General features: G+C 37.1%; 1 protein-coding gene and 1 non-coding gene across 10 annotated transcripts in view; both read left to right on the forward strand.

The window, feature by feature from the left end:
* The window catches only part of LOC105180927 (calcium/calmodulin-dependent 3',5'-cyclic nucleotide phosphodiesterase 1), a 215,567-nt gene that overhangs the window by 187,383 nt on the left and 8,501 nt on the right, over positions 1–19,683 (forward strand). For 5 of the 9 annotated variants that reach the window (XM_025296615.1, XM_025296614.1, XM_025296616.1 and 2 more), the window contains 4 exons: positions 1,706–1,864; positions 6,336–6,561; positions 7,187–7,300; positions 17,818–17,970. In XM_025296615.1, the coding sequence (XP_025152400.1) occupies positions 1,706–1,864; positions 6,336–6,561; positions 7,187–7,300; positions 17,818–17,970 (652 nt within the window). The remainder of the gene's footprint in view (positions 1–1,705; positions 1,865–6,335; positions 6,562–7,186; positions 7,301–17,817; positions 17,971–19,683) is intronic. The other 4 variants (XM_025296611.1, XM_025296613.1, XM_025296617.1 and 1 more) reach the window with 2 other exon arrangements.
* TRNAT-CGU (transfer RNA threonine (anticodon CGU)) lies at positions 10,998–11,069 on the forward strand. The gene has a single exon. It is a non-coding gene; the product is annotated as a tRNA-Thr (tRNA).

Here is a 19,683-nt window from a genome sequence, read left to right on the forward strand (position 1 = left end):
TTAGTTGCATTTGTCATAACTGGGAGCACTACAAATATCATTATCAACAGAATCAACAAGTGACTTTTTAGCAACCTCTGCGTTATCTCCCGAATAGGGGCAAATAACCCTTCATACTGACTTATATATTGATGTTACATCCTGTATATGGTCTAACGTTGTCATGGTGAAAGACAACATATTTATGATTCACCAGTTCAGTTTCAGGCGCGTCTGCTTGATTGCTTCGTATAATTTGTCTGATTGACGACAGTACAATTCCGAATCAATCGTTTAATTACGTTTAAGCGGTTCAAAAAACACAATACCCTACCAAACAGATAACAAAATCTTCCTTTGGTGAATGTCTGCTTTAAAAATGCTTTGAGGGGCTCATCATGTTTGCTTCACGATCTTTTTACATTGTCATAAACAATCCATTTTTCATCGTCAGTTAACATTCGTTTCAAAAACGGATCGCTTTTCAAGATAGAATCACTGATATTGATACATCTTGAGAAGTGAATTTTTTCGAGCTCGTATAGATCCCAAATGTCGAGATTGTTGACGTATCCAAGTTGTTTTAAATGGTTTTCAATGCTCATATATAATACCTTCAGCTTCTCAGCGATCTCCCGTGTCAAATAATGGCGATTGGATTTAAGCAATGCTTTTTTGTCATCATCGACCTCAATTGGCCGGCCTGACCATGGTGCATCTTTCACAAAAAAATCTTTTGAACGAAAACAAGCAAACCAACGCTCACACTGGCGTTCTGTTCCTTCCTCGCCATACATAGCACATAACTTTTGACGGGCTTGCACAACGTTCTTTTCTTTTTGGAAATAAAAAAATAAAATATAGCGAAAATGCTCATTTTGGTTTTTTATTCTTAACACAATTTTTTACAGAAGGACATACTTTTTTTTTTTAAGAAAACTTGAAATGTTAGTTGTTAAATGATATAAAGATTATAGGATTTGGAGATTATAGGTTAGTTGCGTTTAATGACAATTAAGACCATTTATCCGTGAAAAACGATATGACTTTGTTGCCAACTTGATATATTTCTCGCGTTGTGTATCTCATATGCACGACAGGAAAGACTCGTACAAGTGCCCCCCCTTCCCCCTCCCCGTTATAATCTAGACAGACCGTCTTATCTAGACTTCTGTTTCGCGTAAAATTTTCCTCCTCACTCTCTCTGATTTAACCTCAAGCTTAAGGCATAAAAGATTGTCTTTAAATCGATTAGAACCTTCGTGCTTTACCAACGTGGCCAGAAAATAAAACGCAAAATTGTCTCGCGATATAAAAACTACACCGGAAAGGACATTCACTCGAAAAACCGTTCCGGGCGGTTTAAAAGATCGTCGTTCGTTTTACAATTATCGAAGTACTTCTTAATTTCTACCGAATAAAACTGACATTATGCTGATATTATCGTATCATTCGACATAAGAACTTGGAAATCGACGGCGCATGATTAAATTTCACATCGACAAAATTTCGACTTCGAACTGTTGAGAGATTATAATTTATGATGGATTACATATATCTTGAACGTGCGCACAGAGAAAGCTGCGTACATCTACATGCAATTATTGACGAAGCTTGACGTCTGTTGCGATCGCGACACGTCGATCAGCTAACAGTGATGGAGCGGAGCCTTGTGTACTATCTTTCACTCTATAATTTCTCTTTTCTTTTCTTTCTGAAATTGCAGTTGCATCTCCGCCCGACAGACGGGTCACAAGGGACGATATCGGAGTGGCCCCGGCCGGTGCAACGGCGAACGCGAACGAAGCTACCGGCTGCAGCAGCGGCGCGGCGACTTCCAGGCCGCGCAATCCCTCCTCACCCGGTCGGAACGGCCAACTCTCCAGTAAGTTTCCGAGGTATTACCTCCCGAGATACGCTTCAACTATTGAGCTTTACCGTACGTGTTTGCCGGTACCGGAGTTTATCAACTAGAGTCGCATACGTGGCAACTAGAATCTCCACAAAACCCGCAAGAGAGAGCTTGATGCGTATCGATTTTTCGTTTTAAAAATTATCATAAATCAAATTCAGTGAGTGTGATGTTTTGTGAATATTTCAGTTAATTTCTCCAGACGGAGGGATGATCAGAAAGTGTCAAAATGATTTTCCGGTCATTCGTCTTCCTGAAGAAGTGAATTGGAATGTTCACAAAGCGAAACGTCAAACACAAATCTATGATAGGCACGGTATCAATCCCGTGGCAAATAAAATATTTCTCCACATCATGGGAGCTTAAAATATTAAAATTTAGAAGAAAAAAATGCGGAGACTACATACTAGAAAAAATATCATACAGGGTCTGCCAAAAGTTCCGGAACGGCTAATTATTTAAAAAAATAATGATTGTTTAAAACAATGTTTGAAACAAAAGTTGTAGGGCTTAAAAAAAGCTATCAGATATTGATAATTATTTGACCTTGGAATGACCTTGAGAAACATTATCAAGGTCGACAAAAATTTTAAATGGAACCCCCTATTTTTTGTTACATATTCTTATAGCTGACGTTGAGACGTTTCCGAAACACTGGTTATAAATCTTCTTTCCATAAGAACCAGTTTCCAGTTATAGGACTTGAAAGTTAAAATACCATCGGCATTAGCATTACTCAAGGTATACCACGTGGAAGTTACACGGTCAGATTTACACCTCTTGTGTGTGTGTGTGTGTGTGTGTGTGTGTCACAGCAGAAATAAAGATCCCACGGTTTGTCACTGCCGTAGTATTATTGACTCCAAACCCTTTCTGCTGTGTGTGTGTAGCGTGCGTATACGTGGCCTTTGTCTGTCGAGGGTAGTATGTGTGCATATTATCCTGTTAAATGTTCAAACTTATGCGGCCTTGTGCTGCTTGACAGTGTCCCAAGCGAACATAAAATGTATTTAAAACATTTCTCAAAACTTCTGGTGTAATGGAATCTGAAACATTTAATATTCTTTCTTTTAGATCGTCTATGTTTCTAGGTTTCGTTTCATAGACCATATTTTTTAAATGTCCCCAATAGAAAAAGTCTAACGGATTTAGATCAGGAGATCTTGATGGCCATTCTATCGTACCTTTTCTATCAATCCATCGACCAACAAAAGTTTCATGTAGAAAATGACGAACATTTAAACCAAAATGAGGTGGAGCCCCATCTTGTTGAAACCAAACATGTTCAAAATCATCTCCAACGATGTTTCGGATAGCTGGTACCACTCGGTTTTGCAACAAATTCAAGTAAATTTCTGCTGTCAAATTCCCGTCTAGAAAAAATAACCCTATGATACGATTAGAGAATATCCCGGCCCAAACATTAATCTTCTGGGGATACTGCGTGTGACAGTCTCTCATCCAGTGAAGATTTTCATCAGTTCAGTATTTCAAATTATGCCGATTAACTGATCCATTTAATTCAAAGGTAGCTTCATCGGAGAAACAAATCCAAGTATAGAATTGATTATTATCGTCAAATCGTGTCATCATCGTATCGCAGAATTCAATTCTTCTGTCAAAATCGTCTTCGGACAGCTCCTGTACCAAATGCATTTTATACGGGTGGTACTTTTGTTCTTGTAGAATTCTACGAACCGATATTATGTTAGTTTCACTTTGTTGAGACAATTTTGTATGAGGATTTTCTATTGTATTTAGCAAAATCTCTAGAGCTTTATCATCGTTGATGACGTCTTTAGGTCTTCCAGATCTTGGTTCGTCTTCAATTAACCCAGTTTTTTCAAAACGATTAACAATCCGATAAACAGATGATTTTGAAATTGGTGGACGATTAATGTATGTATTTTTAAATAAATTGGTTACTTCTTGGTAAGATCTAATTCTATCACCGAAACCTCGCATCATAAGAATAGTAATTCTTTTCTTATCAGTTAAACGCATTGTCAAAAGTGAAAACAATTACATTAAACGAAGAATAAATAAAATGTTAGTGTAGGATAGATTATATCCACAGGTTGACATTTCTGATTTTGTTTTTTGAGACAAAGTTAACTTCGCACCAATCTTTTTCAGCAAATTTACTGAAGCTGCGCCAGCTCTGTGTGCGTAGCGTGCATGGGCCCTAGTGCTCTGCGCGTGAGTGGTGGGGATAAAACACTACCTAGCGCGGACGCTCAGTCGCTACATACTAATACACAAATACTACGGCAGTGATGAACCGTGGGGTCTTTATCTCTGCTGTGACATACATACACACAAGAGGTGTAAATCCGACCGTGCAATCTCATCATCAATTTCTAGAATTGATCATCTATTGATGATCTAATAAATAATTAGCCGTTCCGGAACTTTTGGCAGACCCTGTATGTACGCGATAAGTTAATCGCGGATCCTCCGTTGAAACTGCCCAGATAGCACAATGCATCCTTTGGAAATTCTAAGGACATCCAGAGTGGACATTATGGATGAATATCTATATTTTAGGGATATTTAGGGTTATGCTTTGGATGTCTCATAGAAGAGAAAATGATAACTGAATACTAGTTTTTAAGATATCCAGAGAATATCCTATCGGACGGTTGCGAGGGTTGTTATTGATGTTTCTTAGGCGTCTGAAGGAAAAGAAAAAAACATATTAATTCAATCAATTGGAAAGTTCCGTCCGTTTTTTGCAAAACATATGTTATTAAATAAAACTTTATTTAAGAAACAAAATGAAAAAGTACATCAATCAAAATATTGTCCATCGTTAGCGATGACTTTTTTCCATCTTTCGGTCAGCAAACGAATTTCGCGGCGAAAGAATGATTCATCTTTGAAGGCTATCCAGTCAGAGACCCATTTTTGACATCTTCATAAGAATTGGAGCATTCGTCAGCAAGTGCGTGTGTCATCGATCGAAACAAGTGATAGTCAGAAGGGACACAGTCTGGTGAATAAACCGCATGGGGTAACACTTTCCAGCGAAGTGCTTCTAACATTTCCTTGACAGATTTTGTGACGTGAGGCCGAGCATTGTCATGAAGCAAAATCATTTTATGCTGTCTCGTTTCATATTCCAGTCGTTTTTCGTGCAATGCTCGGCTCAAACGGATCATTTGTTCTCTGTAAAGATCCCCTGTGACTGTTTGACCACTTTTCAATAGCTCATAATAGAGCACACCCTTCTGATCCCACCAAATACAGAGCATTGCCTTCTTTCCGTGGATATTCCGCTTTGGCGTCGATGTTGAGGGTTGGCCGGGATCGCAAATAGTTTTTCGATGTTCGGGGTTGTCAAAATAAATCCATTTTTCATCCCCAGTGATGATACGATGTAAAAACCCCTTTCTTTGTTGTCTAGCAAGCAGAATTTCGCAGGCAGTTTTTCGCCTTTCAATGTCTCTTGGCTTTAGTTCATATGGAACCCATTTTCCTTCTTTGTAAATCTTTCCTAAGGCTTTCAAACGATTGGAAATGACAGATTGAGCACAATTTATTGCTTCTGCAAGTTCTGCAAGTTGCTTTTGCGTTTAACATGGGTCTTCGTCTACCAATGTCTGCAATTCTTCGTCTTCGAATACTCTTGGTTGTCCAAAACGCTCTTTGTCCTCCACATCAAAATCACCACTTTTAAAACGTCGAAACTATTATCTGCATGTTTTATTGGAAGGAACATTATCACCAAACTTCTACAAGCATTCAATGAGCTTCAGCTGCAGTTTTATTCCAATTGAAGCAAAAGATTAACACTTCGCGCAAATGACGCTTATTTGGCTCAAATTTCAACATTTTCGATGAAGTAAAAAACAATGTTATTGATGCAAACGTATACCTTTATGAATGTTATTGACAGATGTCAAAACAAACCATTAAGCTTTGTTTAAATATTAGAGATTAACGACAGTTCTTGCTATAGCTACTTGCCGCTAGATGGACGGAACTTTCCGATTTACCTAATAGTATATTCAATTTGCTAATTCTGAATGTGTCAAGTTATATCTTTTATTATAGTATTTAACATTTTTAAATTTCTTCTAATGTTGCATTATAATTAATGAGGTCAGATATACCCATAACATATACCTATATTCATTTAAAATATTTAAATAATTAAATATTTAAATATTAAAATAACACAACTGAATATCTCAAAAATTTCTCAAAATTATCTTGAATATGTTCAGAATTATCTTGAGGACGTCTTATGCTATTTGGGCGTAAATCTTTAGTTTCCGAAAATTGTAACTTCTCTCTTATTTCTCGAGATGAGAGAAAATAATATGCATGTGATGCGAAGCGTTGGGCTCTCTAACTCGGACTAACAGGAAGGTTTAACGATTCCAACCTTTGACGCACAGCCTCATCGCAGTTGTATTAATCGGGGCAATTACGCATATTGGTGTTTCAGAACAGGGCACTTTGACAATAGTACGCCGAAGCTCGGGTAAAAGCAAAAGCATCGCTGCTGGGAGTTTCGAAAGTTCCCCATCGTCGCACAATCCCGACGCGAGCTATTTATCGAGCCAATCCGTCGATCTCGAAGAGATCCTCGATAATGTCGATCTTACGACAGACTCGCTTCCTGCCGTTGACACCCCCGATGCATGCGACAAGGCTGCCCTCAGGTATTATATCACAGACGTTAATAACCTCGCGAATACGACACTTTGAGCATGGGCGAAAGTAATCCTCTAACTGGCATAATTCGTGTTCGGTCGCTTACCTGCACCTATTCACAAAGGATCCAACAACGCGTGTGGCGTCAGTTCCTGAATAATTATGCGCGAGATTTCCACTTTTCAGTCACATCATATAGACACGTCCTTTGTCAGACGATGTTATATCGTCACGCCGTGGCGATTACACTCCGCAAATTATATTTGTTTCGCAGTATTATCCGCATACGACAAATAACGAGCCGTAATTATCAAACAGTCCCGATTAAATTCCTCGTGCGCAGTTTACAATTTACATGTCGTTTGTATATTAATTACACGATCTCTTTGTAACGGGCGCGACGTTTCGTTTACCTTCGCAGTGAATATTTTATCGGGCGCGCACAGTGCGAAGCTCTCGCACGTCACGGCAGAATATATAACCCTTTAAACCTCGGAGGTTTAAGCAGAATTGCATTAGTACGTAATCCCGACTTGTCGCGCAATTATCGGAAAGCAATCGGACTCGAACATCCAGTTTAGAAGGCAGATTATTGGCGTAGCAAGAGGCCATTCGAGGATAACTCTTTTGCAGACTGAGGTGTTTATTAAGGCAACTACAACATGGGGAAATATCCGCTGAACTCCTCCAACGAAATCTGCACTATGCGGCACGCGTACTCGAGGCCGTTTTCATAGACGAGACCAAGTAAGTTTCTTTCCGAAGCGAGGATCCCATCTCTCATTCTTTCTTTCAGTCTCTCTCTCTCTCTCTCTCTCTCTCTCTCTCTCTCTCTCTCTCTCTCTCTCTCTCTCTCTCTCTCTCTCTCTCTCTCTCTCTCTCTTTCTCTCTCTCATATGAACGATAAAATAATGATCTATACTAATTATTACCAGAATCTATAATTATCTCAAGTACTATTTCTTTCTTTGCCGAAATTTTCAGGCACCGTCTACACACACTTAACGCTCCCACTGTCTAAAGAGTTTTGCAATAAAATAATAAGTATTTCTTTTTCATAGGCACTGTGTGTATGTGCACGCGCGCGCGCGTGTGTGTGTTGATGTCAATAAATGTCCAGGGTTGGGAAATAACTCGTTACTTGTATATAGTTACAGTTATAGTTATTTTTTCTCGGCAACTGTAACTTAACTTCGTCCCTTTTTTTTATCTGTAACTGTAACTTAACTTAGTTACATTTTTTATAAATAATACATAATTTAATAGTTACTTTTATAGCTGCATAGTTTGAAGAGCATGTTTGTGCGCGTTCTATATCTTTGTTAAGGCCATCATACACCCTTTATATAAGACGTAATACAATAAAGCTTCTTTATATCCAGCATGTCTCAAAAGTAACGGACTACACTAATAACTCTTTAGTATTGAAGTTTCAAGGAAAATAATCTGAATAAAAGTTGTAGGGATTTAACTGAGCTACCTTATGATGACCTTGACTTTGACCTTGACCTCTATTTTCAAGGTCATTTGAAGGTCAACTTGCGTTTTTTAAATGGAAACCCTTATTTTTTATTACACTGTTTTTTTTCTAGTAGTTAATTTGAACAATTTTTGTCTGAAACATTTTTTATTTGTCTAATATTTTTTGAGATATTTGAGGAAAACTTGATAACTTTTTCAATATTTAACTTACGTTATTTCGCTAACTATTTATCGGAAGAAAAAGTGGTACTAGACTTTCTTACTTTATTTAGTCTCAAGAATATATTGTTACAACAGCGCCCTGATTTTTGTTAATTTGATAATTTTGAAATTTCCAAACGTCAGTAAGTTAACAAAAGTTCTTGAAACTAAATAAAGCAAGAAAGTCTAGTACTACTTTTTCTTCCAACAAATAATTAGCGAGATATCATAAGTTAAATATTGAAAAAGTTATCAAGTTTCCCTCAAATATCTCAAAAAATGTTAGACAAATAGAAAAATATTTTAGACAAAAGTTATCCAAATTAACTAGTAGAAAAAAACAATGTAATAAAAAAATAAGGATTCCCCATTTAAAAAACGCAAGTTGACCTTCAAACGACCTTGAAAATAGAGGTCAAGGTCAAATTCAAGGTTATCATAAGGTAGCTCACTTAAATCCCTACAACTTTTATTCAGATCATTTTCCTTGAAACTTTAATACTAAAGAGTTATTAGGGTCGTCCATTACTTTTGGGGCAACCTGTATATTTATAATAAATTTATCAATATTTAGAAAGAAAATACGATTAAAATATTTTATCTCGCAAAAGAGAGAGAGAGAGATTGTTATTTATTGAATACAAAATACTATAGCGCATAATTAAATACGTAATATATAGTAAATCAGTAAAACTTGAAATGTAAAATTCTTATATTTAAAATAGTAGTGCACAATCATTGCAAGAAAGTAACTGAAAAATAACGAGTCATTACTTTTTGAGTAACTACAACTGGAACGAGTTATTTTTCAGAATTGATAACTAGTAACTGTAACTTTAGTTACTTTTCAGTAAAAAAAAAACTGTAACTGTAACTATCGGTTTGCTCAGAATGTTTTTTCGTATTTTGTGCAAAAAGAAAAAAAATTATTTTTCACGAAAAGCACTTTTATTTTAATCATTAATATAGTCTCCGCCTCCGCTTCGTTTAATGATTTCCTCCTATCGATTTACAAGCTTGAGAATTTCATTCGTGGAAAAGGACTTAGTTCTGGAATTAAAGAAAAGATCCAACTCTCTTTGGACTTTATCTACCGAATCGAATTTTTTTCGGTGAAGAAAATTTTGCAGGGGCCTGAGAAGACGATAATCGGATAGCGTGAGGTCAGAAAAGTATAGTGGGTGTTCGAGAAGTTCCTAATTAAGCTCTCTGATTTTTCTCAACGTGGGTGCACTCACGTGGGGACGAACGTTGTCCTGGTGGAAGAAAAGGTCTTCACAGTTAATAAGTTGAGGCCGGAACTCTTTTTTTGTCTGAAATCTTTCCAACTGCTGACAGTAAAGGTCCGTATTGATCGCTTAGCTTCTCGATAGCAGCTCATAGTAGAGAATTTTGCGTACATCCCACCACACACTTAATATAATTTTCTATCCGTGAATGTTCTGCTTTGGAGTCCTCCAGACTGAATTTCTTAAGGGCCTATACTAACTTTGTTTTCGTACCACATTATCATAAAAGATCTGTTTTTCATTGATCAAGAAAAGATTGCGATGTCGGTTGAGCAGCATAACGCACTTGGAGATGCGGTCAAGCTTGTTCCTCTCGTTCAATGCATGCAATACTCGTTAAACTTTGACATAAAGCCAAGTTAATGGAGGTTGTCGACGTTAGTTCCGTGAGCTACCTCGAATTCTGCCTCAAGCTCGCGAGCAGTAATATTCGGGGTTTCTTTGATTTTATTTTGCAAGCGCTCTTTGTTGATAATCAAAAACCATTCGGACTTGGGCTCATCCCAGGTTGAAATCACCGTTTCGAAATTTTTCAAAATTAGCATGACTTAACGTTAATCACATCTTCCAAAAGTTTTACACAAATTATGATGGATCTGAGACGCGTTCGTGTGCCTTTTAAATAAAATTGACTTAATTTGCCGCTTTGTTCCATTTACTACTTTTTTGTAAACTCACAATAGCTCACAGGCGCTCTTCGTCTGTAATAGTTTGTACGGCGAGATGAATTCAAAACAATCATCCTTTCCCCTCTCTCTCTCGTGGATTGCTTTGAGTGTAGATGTGCAAAGTATGATGATTTAAAATACGAAAAAATTTTCTGACTAACCTGATAGATATTTTTACAAAATAACTTTCCCAACCCTGTAATTGTCGCACGCGACAAGGATGATATCGATTTGAAAAGGTGGTGTGAAAATATGGTTCGCTGATGTGTCATAGAGCGCTTATGTTATTTCAGTTAGATATGTACATATCTCGCGTGCGAATGTGTGTTACACACAAACGATAAGGAATGTCTCATATCGAGGATACACAGAATACACGATCGTCCATATGAGACATGATTTTATCGTTTGGCTCCATACATTCGTTTGATTCAATTATTAATCCTTGATCCACTTCGCGCGAGCGCCACGATGTGACCTTTAAGCAGCGTGATTTCGATTTGTCGTTCGGTATATGCTACTGAAATTCGACGCGCCCAGTTGTGTAATAAAAAGCCCTCGTCGTCGTGATGCGTCGTGCCGGATAAAACTCACAACCCCTGTCCAATTACTTGGCGAGCAAAGAGACGGAACGAAGACCGTCGTTCTTTAAATCGCGTTCGTGCGACCAATCGATAAACATATGCATGTTGTAACAATAGCAGCAGTAAAAGCAACAAAATCTTTTTTCTATTAACGTTACAATATCAACGAATTTCCTTAGATACCCTGTTATAGATTCGTCGAAGGGTAGTCAACATCGACGCCTCTTTAGCTCAGTGGTAGAGCACTGGTCTCGTAAACCAGGGGTCGTGAGTTCAATCCTCACAGGAGGCAGTTGAACTTTTGTTTTTCGCACGGGGTTCCGTCCGTGTCCGTCGATGTTCGAGCTTCCGCTTGACGCGTACGATATTATTTATAATCACATTTTCGAAACGGTAACTTAATGATTATGTGCGCTTTCTTTATCAACAAGTTTATATCAACGCCTGTGACTATGTTATTTAGACGTCATTCGTTATAAGACTAACTCGACTAACCGAATCATCGTGTGATCTTACGATCCTGGCAAAATTCGATTCTATATTTTTAGATATGAAAATGTGCGTTCATAGCATACTTTCATGACGTGTGTATCGCGACGATCCGATCAGTTTCAGTAAAAGGACTTTTATTTTATCAGTATTTCTTCCTCTTATCTGTGATATTTCTTCCTTTTTTTATTTTCGATCGATCATTTATACGACGTACATGCGACGAGGTGCATCGTTATGCGTCGAGCGCGTAAAAATTGCAGCGTCACGCAATCGGCCACCCGTACTTCGTATTACATCTTCATCTCAAGTTTTCCTCAAGCTTGATTCTCTTCCTTCTGACTTTTTTTACACTCACGCCCTTGCCACTGTATGAATACATAATTGCGACGGATAAAACATGGTTTATCTTCAACTACTCAAGTTGTCATCGCAAGTCCTTGTCCTTCAACAATGCCATCGATTTCAGCTGACCGTCGAGAATATCATGCAGATGCACAATATGCATCCGTGAAGTACGATGCATCGAATGTTTCAGACAAAATTTTTGTGGCTTCGAGGGGGAAAAATGATGATATTATAGATGGCACCACTTTGGAGATTTTACCATAGCGGCCTTTTTTTTAAATGGAAATCGATTTTTTCTCGAAATAAAAGTTGTAGCTGACAATGAAATGAGTATAACGGTTTTTTATTTTTTGAAATTTTGAAATTAACATTTTCCGATGAGTTACAGCATTCAAACATTTATAATTTAAGTAAAAAGCTTTTACCCTCATACAGTGTGCGTGTGCGTTTTGTGACTCCAAACCGTCTTCTTACATAACAAAAGATGTTTAAATACGTTTTCATTTCCTTGAATACATAATACGATTCTTCGCTCAAAATGACTAATAGTTTCTAATAATACAGCCCATAGTATGTTTGTACAAGCAGTTTCAATTATTTAAATCATGTCTTCTCGAGTTGTGGGTTCGCGCTCGTACACGACATTTTTTAAATAACCCTATAAATAAAAATCGCACGCACACACACACACACGCGCGCGCGCGCGCGCGCGCACACACGCACGCACGCACGCCCGCACGCACGCACGCACGCACATATATACACACACAGGTAGAGGATAGTTTGTCATCACAAACATATACGCACACTGTATAGGGATAGAAGCTTTTTACTTAAATTATAAATTTTGGAATGTTGTAACTTACTGAAAAATTATTCAATCTCAAAGAACAAAAAAAACCATTGTACTTGTTTTATTGTCATCTACAACTTTTATTCTGAGAAAAAAATCGATTTTTATTTAAAAAATGGCCGCCATAGTGAAATTTCATGATAAAAGTGACATCATCTATAATTAAATTGATAATTATCTTTCCCCCTCGAAGCTACAAAACTTTTATCTGAAACATTTTTTTGAAAACTTTTCTTTTTCGAGATATTTTCGTATATTGAACACACACACACACATATATGTACACACGAGGTGTTTAAAAGGTTTAGGACTTTAGGAGCAGATGATACTTAAAAAATCCTAATAAACATGAGTTGAAAAATTAAATCTTGTCGAAAGCTGAGTACAAAATGAGTTGGAGCAAAATGAGTTCGCAATTTTGTGATACGAAAATGGGAAGCGAATGTAGAAATAAAAGGACATGTAGAAAATCTTCTTAATTAACTTTATAAGCACTAGAAGCAAGCAGGTCACTTGCTTTAATTAAAATAAATAATTGTTCATAATTGTGACAGTATTAATTTTTCGACCCATGTTTACCTATGTCGACCTATATTTTTTTCCTTCTTCGTGACTGCTATCTGCCATTAAAGTCCTACCATTTTCTTTTAAGACTATACGTGTTTTTTAAAACCCTATACGCGTGTGTGTTTGTTCTAAATAAATTTAAAAAATGTTAATTATTTAGGCTCTTATCGAAATAAAATCAAATTTTTTTCTTGCAACTATCGGTATTGTGCACACTGACTTATCATCGATGATATAAATGGCTACACAAATTTTCAAACATTGTGAAGCTTGACTATTCAGATGTATTTAAGACCGAAAAGAAACATAAGTATTACGCGAGCCGAAGCGATCGCATTGATTACAGTTTTCTTCGATGTCAGCGCACAAAGCAATAGCAGTCGCAAGAAGAAAAGTTGATTTTGTTTCAATAGGAACCTAAATAATTAAAGTTTATTTAAGACATACGCGCGCACACACATATACACGCTTTAGAAATGTACATTCGATCGTGCAACCACTACGTACTACACCTTGGATAATGCTAATGTCAGTGATACTGTAAACTTCATAATTCGAAAAGCATTTAACAAAAAAGTACTTTATTTAATGTTCTGGAAAGCTTTTGTAGCTGGAGCCAGCTACAAAAATATATAATGAAAAAATGGGGATTTTATTCAAAAAATTGAAAGTGATTTTCACGTAATCTTGAGAACGCTATTAAAGGTCTTACTAATATTACCGTATAATGTGTCACTCAAAATACTACAACTCTTGTAGGAAATATTTTTTAAGAAAATGTGAATTTTTCGAAAAAACGGCTGATACAGACATTCTGGGATATCTTGTACATATACACATATACACATACACTTGCGCGCGCGTGCACACACACACACACACACAACAGACACATACACATATAGAATGTTTTAAATAGAAATAAGTGGCTAAATTTTAAAAGCATATTCCATTAATTGTAAAAATAAAAAAAGGTCATGTAAATATGTATCCAGAAATACTTCTTTTCCAAGTTGAAAACACTTTTTATTTACGATAAACTTTAGTAAGAATATAGAATAAAGTGCCATCTTTTGACACTATCTTAAATCTTAAACACTTAAATATAGATTGACTTCAATTCTAAACAGACCTATCTAAACTATTTACTTCTTATAGAAGGTAAATAAAATATAATGCATGACATGTTGATACGAAACATATTGTTTGTTTTAAATACAAAGTGTTTATAATTTGGAAAGGAAATATTCTCAGGTCTATGTTTACACAATTTTTTTCATCTTTTACACAGTGAGTAGAATATATTCTTAAAGTTTAGTCAACTCTTAAAGTTTAGTCAATATTTGAAATACTCTGTACATACACAACCATACATATAGTATGTCGAAATATATATATTAGGTGTATAAATAAATTTTAAAGCGTTTATTGTGTGACATATACTACTGGTTTACAAAGCAGAAATTCTCCTGCGGTTTTGTCACGTGACTATAACCGGTCCAGAGTAATAAAAACGACGCAGAAGTTGGCTTAACATTCAAACTTAAATTTTTAAACATTGGTAGGTGAAAGAAACGTTCCAAGTTAAACGTTGGTAGGCAAGCGACTAAGCATTTATTCGTCACTGCATTCGTTACGAATTTCACCAAGGGAAAAGTGCTGTAAAAGCATGTGCATCGATATGTTCTGTTCTTGAGGAGAATACCGTATCGAAAAGCATATGTAAATTTTTGTTCAGGCCGTTTAAAGCTGGTGATTTTGAGGTTAGCAGCGCCCCGCAGAAGGTTGAACATGAGCAATTGCAAGCATTACTGGATGAAGACTCCACGCAAACGCAAAAAGAACTTGCTGAACAAATGAGAGTAATTCAACAAGCTATTTCTAATTATCTACACGCAATCGCGGAAAAGATTCACAAAGAAGGAAAATGAGTAGCATATGAACTGAGTCAGAGGAACAAAGATGAGCGTGTCATGAAGTGTTTGAATCTGTTAAAGAAAAAACGTAGGAAATCTTTTCTGTGGAAAATTGTGACGGACGATGAGAAGTGGGTATGGTTCATCCCAAACACAAAAAACGCTGGGTAGATCCCGGTCAAGTCAACGACATCAAGAGGAAGCGCAATATTCACTCGAAGAAAGTTTTGTTACGTATCTGGTGGGATATCAAGGGTATGCTGTATTATGATCTCTTGCGGGTGAAACTGTTACTGCTGATCGCTACAAGCAACAATTGCTGCGATTGAACGAGGAAATTAGTCGAAAATGTCCATTTACTGGCAAAGGATTGCGTCCCGTGAAATTGCTCCATGATAACGCCAGACCGCATGTTGCAAAATCAGTCAAGGAATTATTGATGCTTGGCTGGGAAGTTTTAGAGCACCCGGCGTATAGTCCCGACATAGCCCCTTCAGACTATCACTTGTTCCGATCCATGCAAAATGCTTTGTCTTCAGTTCACTTCCAGACATTTGACGAACTGCAAAAATAGGTGACGACTTCATCGTGTCGCATGACGAATACTTCTTTACTGCTGGAATCCGTCAGCTGCCTGACCGATGGCAGAAGGTGATAGATAATGACGGCGCATATTTTGATTAATAAATGTATTGTTCTTTTCTTTCAAATACGTTTTGCATTGTCTTAAAAACACTTTAAAACTTATTTGTACACCTGATACATACAGGGTATCCCATTTTAAATCTCCCAGACAAATATCTCGAAAAATATGGAAGATACGGAAAAATATTTCAGACAAAAGTTGCATGGTTTTAAAGGGGACATAAAACTATATCAGTTTGTTTACAGATAACGCCATTTTCGATATATTTACTGATTATTTATATATATATATGTATAAAACATATAAATATATATATTTTAATGTGATTATTAAACGAGGAAAAAATTTTAATGATAATATGACACGAGGGCGATACTCCAGCTGATTTCTTATACAGCGACGGACCTGAACGCACCGCGATCGTCGCCTCGGCCACTGAGCGCGGAGCGATGGCAGGGGGACGGGTGTTACCTTTTGAATTTCGCCCGAAATGTGCAGATCGTTTCCAGCTCTGCTCTACAACATTCATATTTAACATTTTTTTTCTAAAACGTAACCCTTCTGAGATATTCAGGGGTCCCGGGACTTTTTATACACCCTGTATATGTATACATTTGGGTCATGCCGAAAGTTTTTAGACATTCTTAAACAAATGAATTTATTTAAACAATACATATTATAATTTTTCATAACACTTTCCTTGAGCATGAATACACTTGTATATTCTCAAAACCCAGTCATTATATATTTTACTTTTGTTTTGATAGTTCCTTATTGTAAGCTGCAAATGCCTCTTCTGATGTTTCAAATCGACCAAGTTTTCTCTTTACTTTTGGGAACAATGCAAAGTCGCAGCAAGCCAATTTGAAAAATAGGCAGGATAAAATAGGACCCGAACTTGTTTTTCTGCAAAAGCTTCAAAGTTCTCGCCGCTAGGTGAAGTCGTGCATTGTCGTGATGAAGGATGAAATAGTGGAGTGTCGACCTTGGATGTGCAGAAGTCTACGCCTCGAAAACTTTCGGAAGGCAGTGCGTAACGTACCACTTTGCTGTCATAATGAATAGATCTTCTAATGGAACAGTTATATGGTCTGCCTTTGTGAAGAAAGATACGATTATAATATTCCCTACGCTTCGTCCTCGTTGCACTTTTGATGATGGAAGCTCCTTTTAAAAACACCATACTGTTCATTGCTGCTTTGTTTCTGGATCATAGTTATCCAAGTTTCGTCACCTGTTACGGTATTAAAAACGTCTTTACTTTGCCTTTCTCTAAACTTTTGTAACATATGACGATACTAATCGATCCGCTTTTTTTTTTGCTCAAACATAAGCAGATGTGGCACTCAACGATTGTATCTCTGTGAGATGCAGATAATCCTTAATTATCGTCTGCATTGCGGTTGATCCGATCTTCAGGGTCACTTCTATTTCCCTATATATGATATGCTGATCTTCTTTCACTAGGTTTTTCACAGCAGCAATATTTTCGTCCGTTGCAATGTAAGAACGCCCAGAACGTAGCTCATCTTTAAGACTTTGTCTTTCACGTTTAAATTCGGCAAACCAATTGAACACTGTAGTACGTGATGGAGCTGAATCCTCAAAATACTTCACCAAACGCCTACGACATTGGTCTTAATTTAAACCAAATTTAAAATCATAAAAAGTCATGGCACAAAAATCGCGTCTCTCGAACTCCATTGCAGTCGATTGACAGACCCAAGCTAACTAACGCTCTTCTACCTCCCTTTTCTAAACCAATAAATCTAAATTTTCTATTATTTAGTGGAAGGAATATTCTTTCAAACGTATTGAGTTTTATTGTTATAGGGCTTCCTGATTTTAAGTACCTAAAAACTTTCAGCATGACCCTCGTGTGTATATATATATATACTATATATATATATATATATAGTATATAATATATATATATTTATTTATTTATTTAACACACATATATCCTTTTTTATTTTCCCCTCACTGTTTGTTCTATTAGATTTTTAAGCAGCGTACTATAGTGAAAAAGAAGATTCGTTGATAAGGGCGCAGTGGATTATTGAGGACGCAAAATAAAAACAGCAGAATGAGAAAAGACAATAAATAAAAAGAAAAAGTAAAAGAAAGAAAGAAAAAAACAAAAGAGAGAGCAAAGAAACAAACTATAATCTTGTATTGTCCTGATCTTTTTTTACACATGAACTAACAAGCACTACCGCAGGGTGAGTTCAGACGGGAATGAGTGCGCTCGGTCATCACGTAGGGGGGCGGGCCTGACGTCTTCATCCCTAGGGGGAGGCTTGGACCCAGACGGACCACAGGGCCACGCGGTGGTAACCCAGAAACGGAAACTTCGCACCCCCGTGTGGGCAAGGTTGCGAAACATTCACATTTCCAATCCCCGTTACGACCCCCCTTGTTCCCAACCTCAGATTTGACCCTGATTTCTTCCTTTCCTTTCTCCCTACTTGCAACTCGTCCTCCTATATTCGTCACTTCTATACCCACTTCGTTGAGATTTTCCGCTGTCCGTATCCATGCCGTCGACGCTCTTTGTCGTCCTTTTTGCCGAATGATTTGCGTTTGCGCGTTTTGAAAGTTGAGGATGATCGTTGCGGTGGGATCGCGGCGGTGAGCGACAAGCTCGGATTTTACTTTGAGTTTATTTTTATTTACGCAGTATTAATATATATATATATATATATATATACTCAACTTATCAAGGCAATAGAGGAACGAACGAATTTCATTTTTCACAAAGAAAAGCGCAGAACAAACATTATCTTTACTTGTCGTGTGTTCGTCGAATAATTAAAAATATCGGCGAATGTCGTTAAATGTCAGAATGCCGCTGCCGAGTATCGACATCCAATAAAGGTTACCTTATCCTGTAGAGGGTTGGAGAATTTGCTATGATTTAGTAATTAGGGGAATTCGGAGCCAATTATAACAGGAGATAACAGTCGCCTAATGACGATAACTCGGGACCTTAGTCGTCGTGCGCGACGATTTGGAGATGAATAATGTGTAAACAGCAGATGAAATGTACCCTGAAAGTTTTTGGTTTCGTGCGAAAGTTCAACGAATCGCAATATAATCCGCTATTTGTTCTCCACTATTTTATTTCATACACATGTGATATTTTATAATGTTTTATTATTTGCTCTCCAGCTAACGTTTCTCGATATTCGTTCGACCGCTAAATGTCAAGCTGTTAATAGTCATCACTGATATGAAGTTTGCTCGCACAAATCGCGCAACTGACAGCCAATCAGCTCTGTAGAGAAACGACAACAATATTGACAGTTATTTTAGTCTATCTCTTTTAAACATTAAATAAAAAATGTAATTAAAATCTTTATGGTTGACTCCGAGTTCTCTCAAACGAATGTTTTAATCCGCGTAAAAAATATCAATAGGCGGAATTTTATATTTTTTATATTTCGTTCTCTGGTGTCGGCCGAACTTATCCTTGAAAATTTTTCGGTACTTCCGTTGTCCGAATTGTCGCTCTCCTTCGTAAAACGCGATGATCGTATCGTAGATTCATAGATGGAACGAGTAAATGTTACGTTATCTTCTAGTCGGTACACATAGCTGCCTCATATATGTTTCTATTTAGTCTAGTCTAAGCGTACAGAAATTGAAACGTATTACAATGTAGCTATCGTGCGTCGTTCTTCCTTTGATAAGCTTGTCTGACATATAGTGAAAAAGTCAAATTGCTCGACAATATTTGATCGTTATGCATTTTTATCATATAGATCTTATCATGTAGACATTATGTAACATACACATATATATACTTGTTTCGCGACACGCGAGATCCGGTAACAAGTGGCGTTCAAATGAGTAATCGGACATAGTGTAACAGGAAAAACATCAGCCACTCTAGGTCGTGTGTACCTATTGATTCATTTAATTTAATTCCCGTGTCCTGATCGCATATTGAGCTAGTCCGATCAAATGACCAATCTCATCGAGACGAGATAATAAGAGGAGAAACTCGGCCGCGAAGGATGAAACGACACTTACGGACACAGCATGGACATACTCTTGTCTGCCTATTCTCTCGTTCCCCTTTGGT

This window comes from Harpegnathos saltator, unplaced genomic scaffold, assembly GCF_003227715.2.
Source record: "Harpegnathos saltator strain DR-91 unplaced genomic scaffold, Hsal_v8.6 scaffold15, whole genome shotgun sequence".
Taxonomy (NCBI): domain Eukaryota; kingdom Metazoa; phylum Arthropoda; class Insecta; order Hymenoptera; family Formicidae; genus Harpegnathos; species Harpegnathos saltator.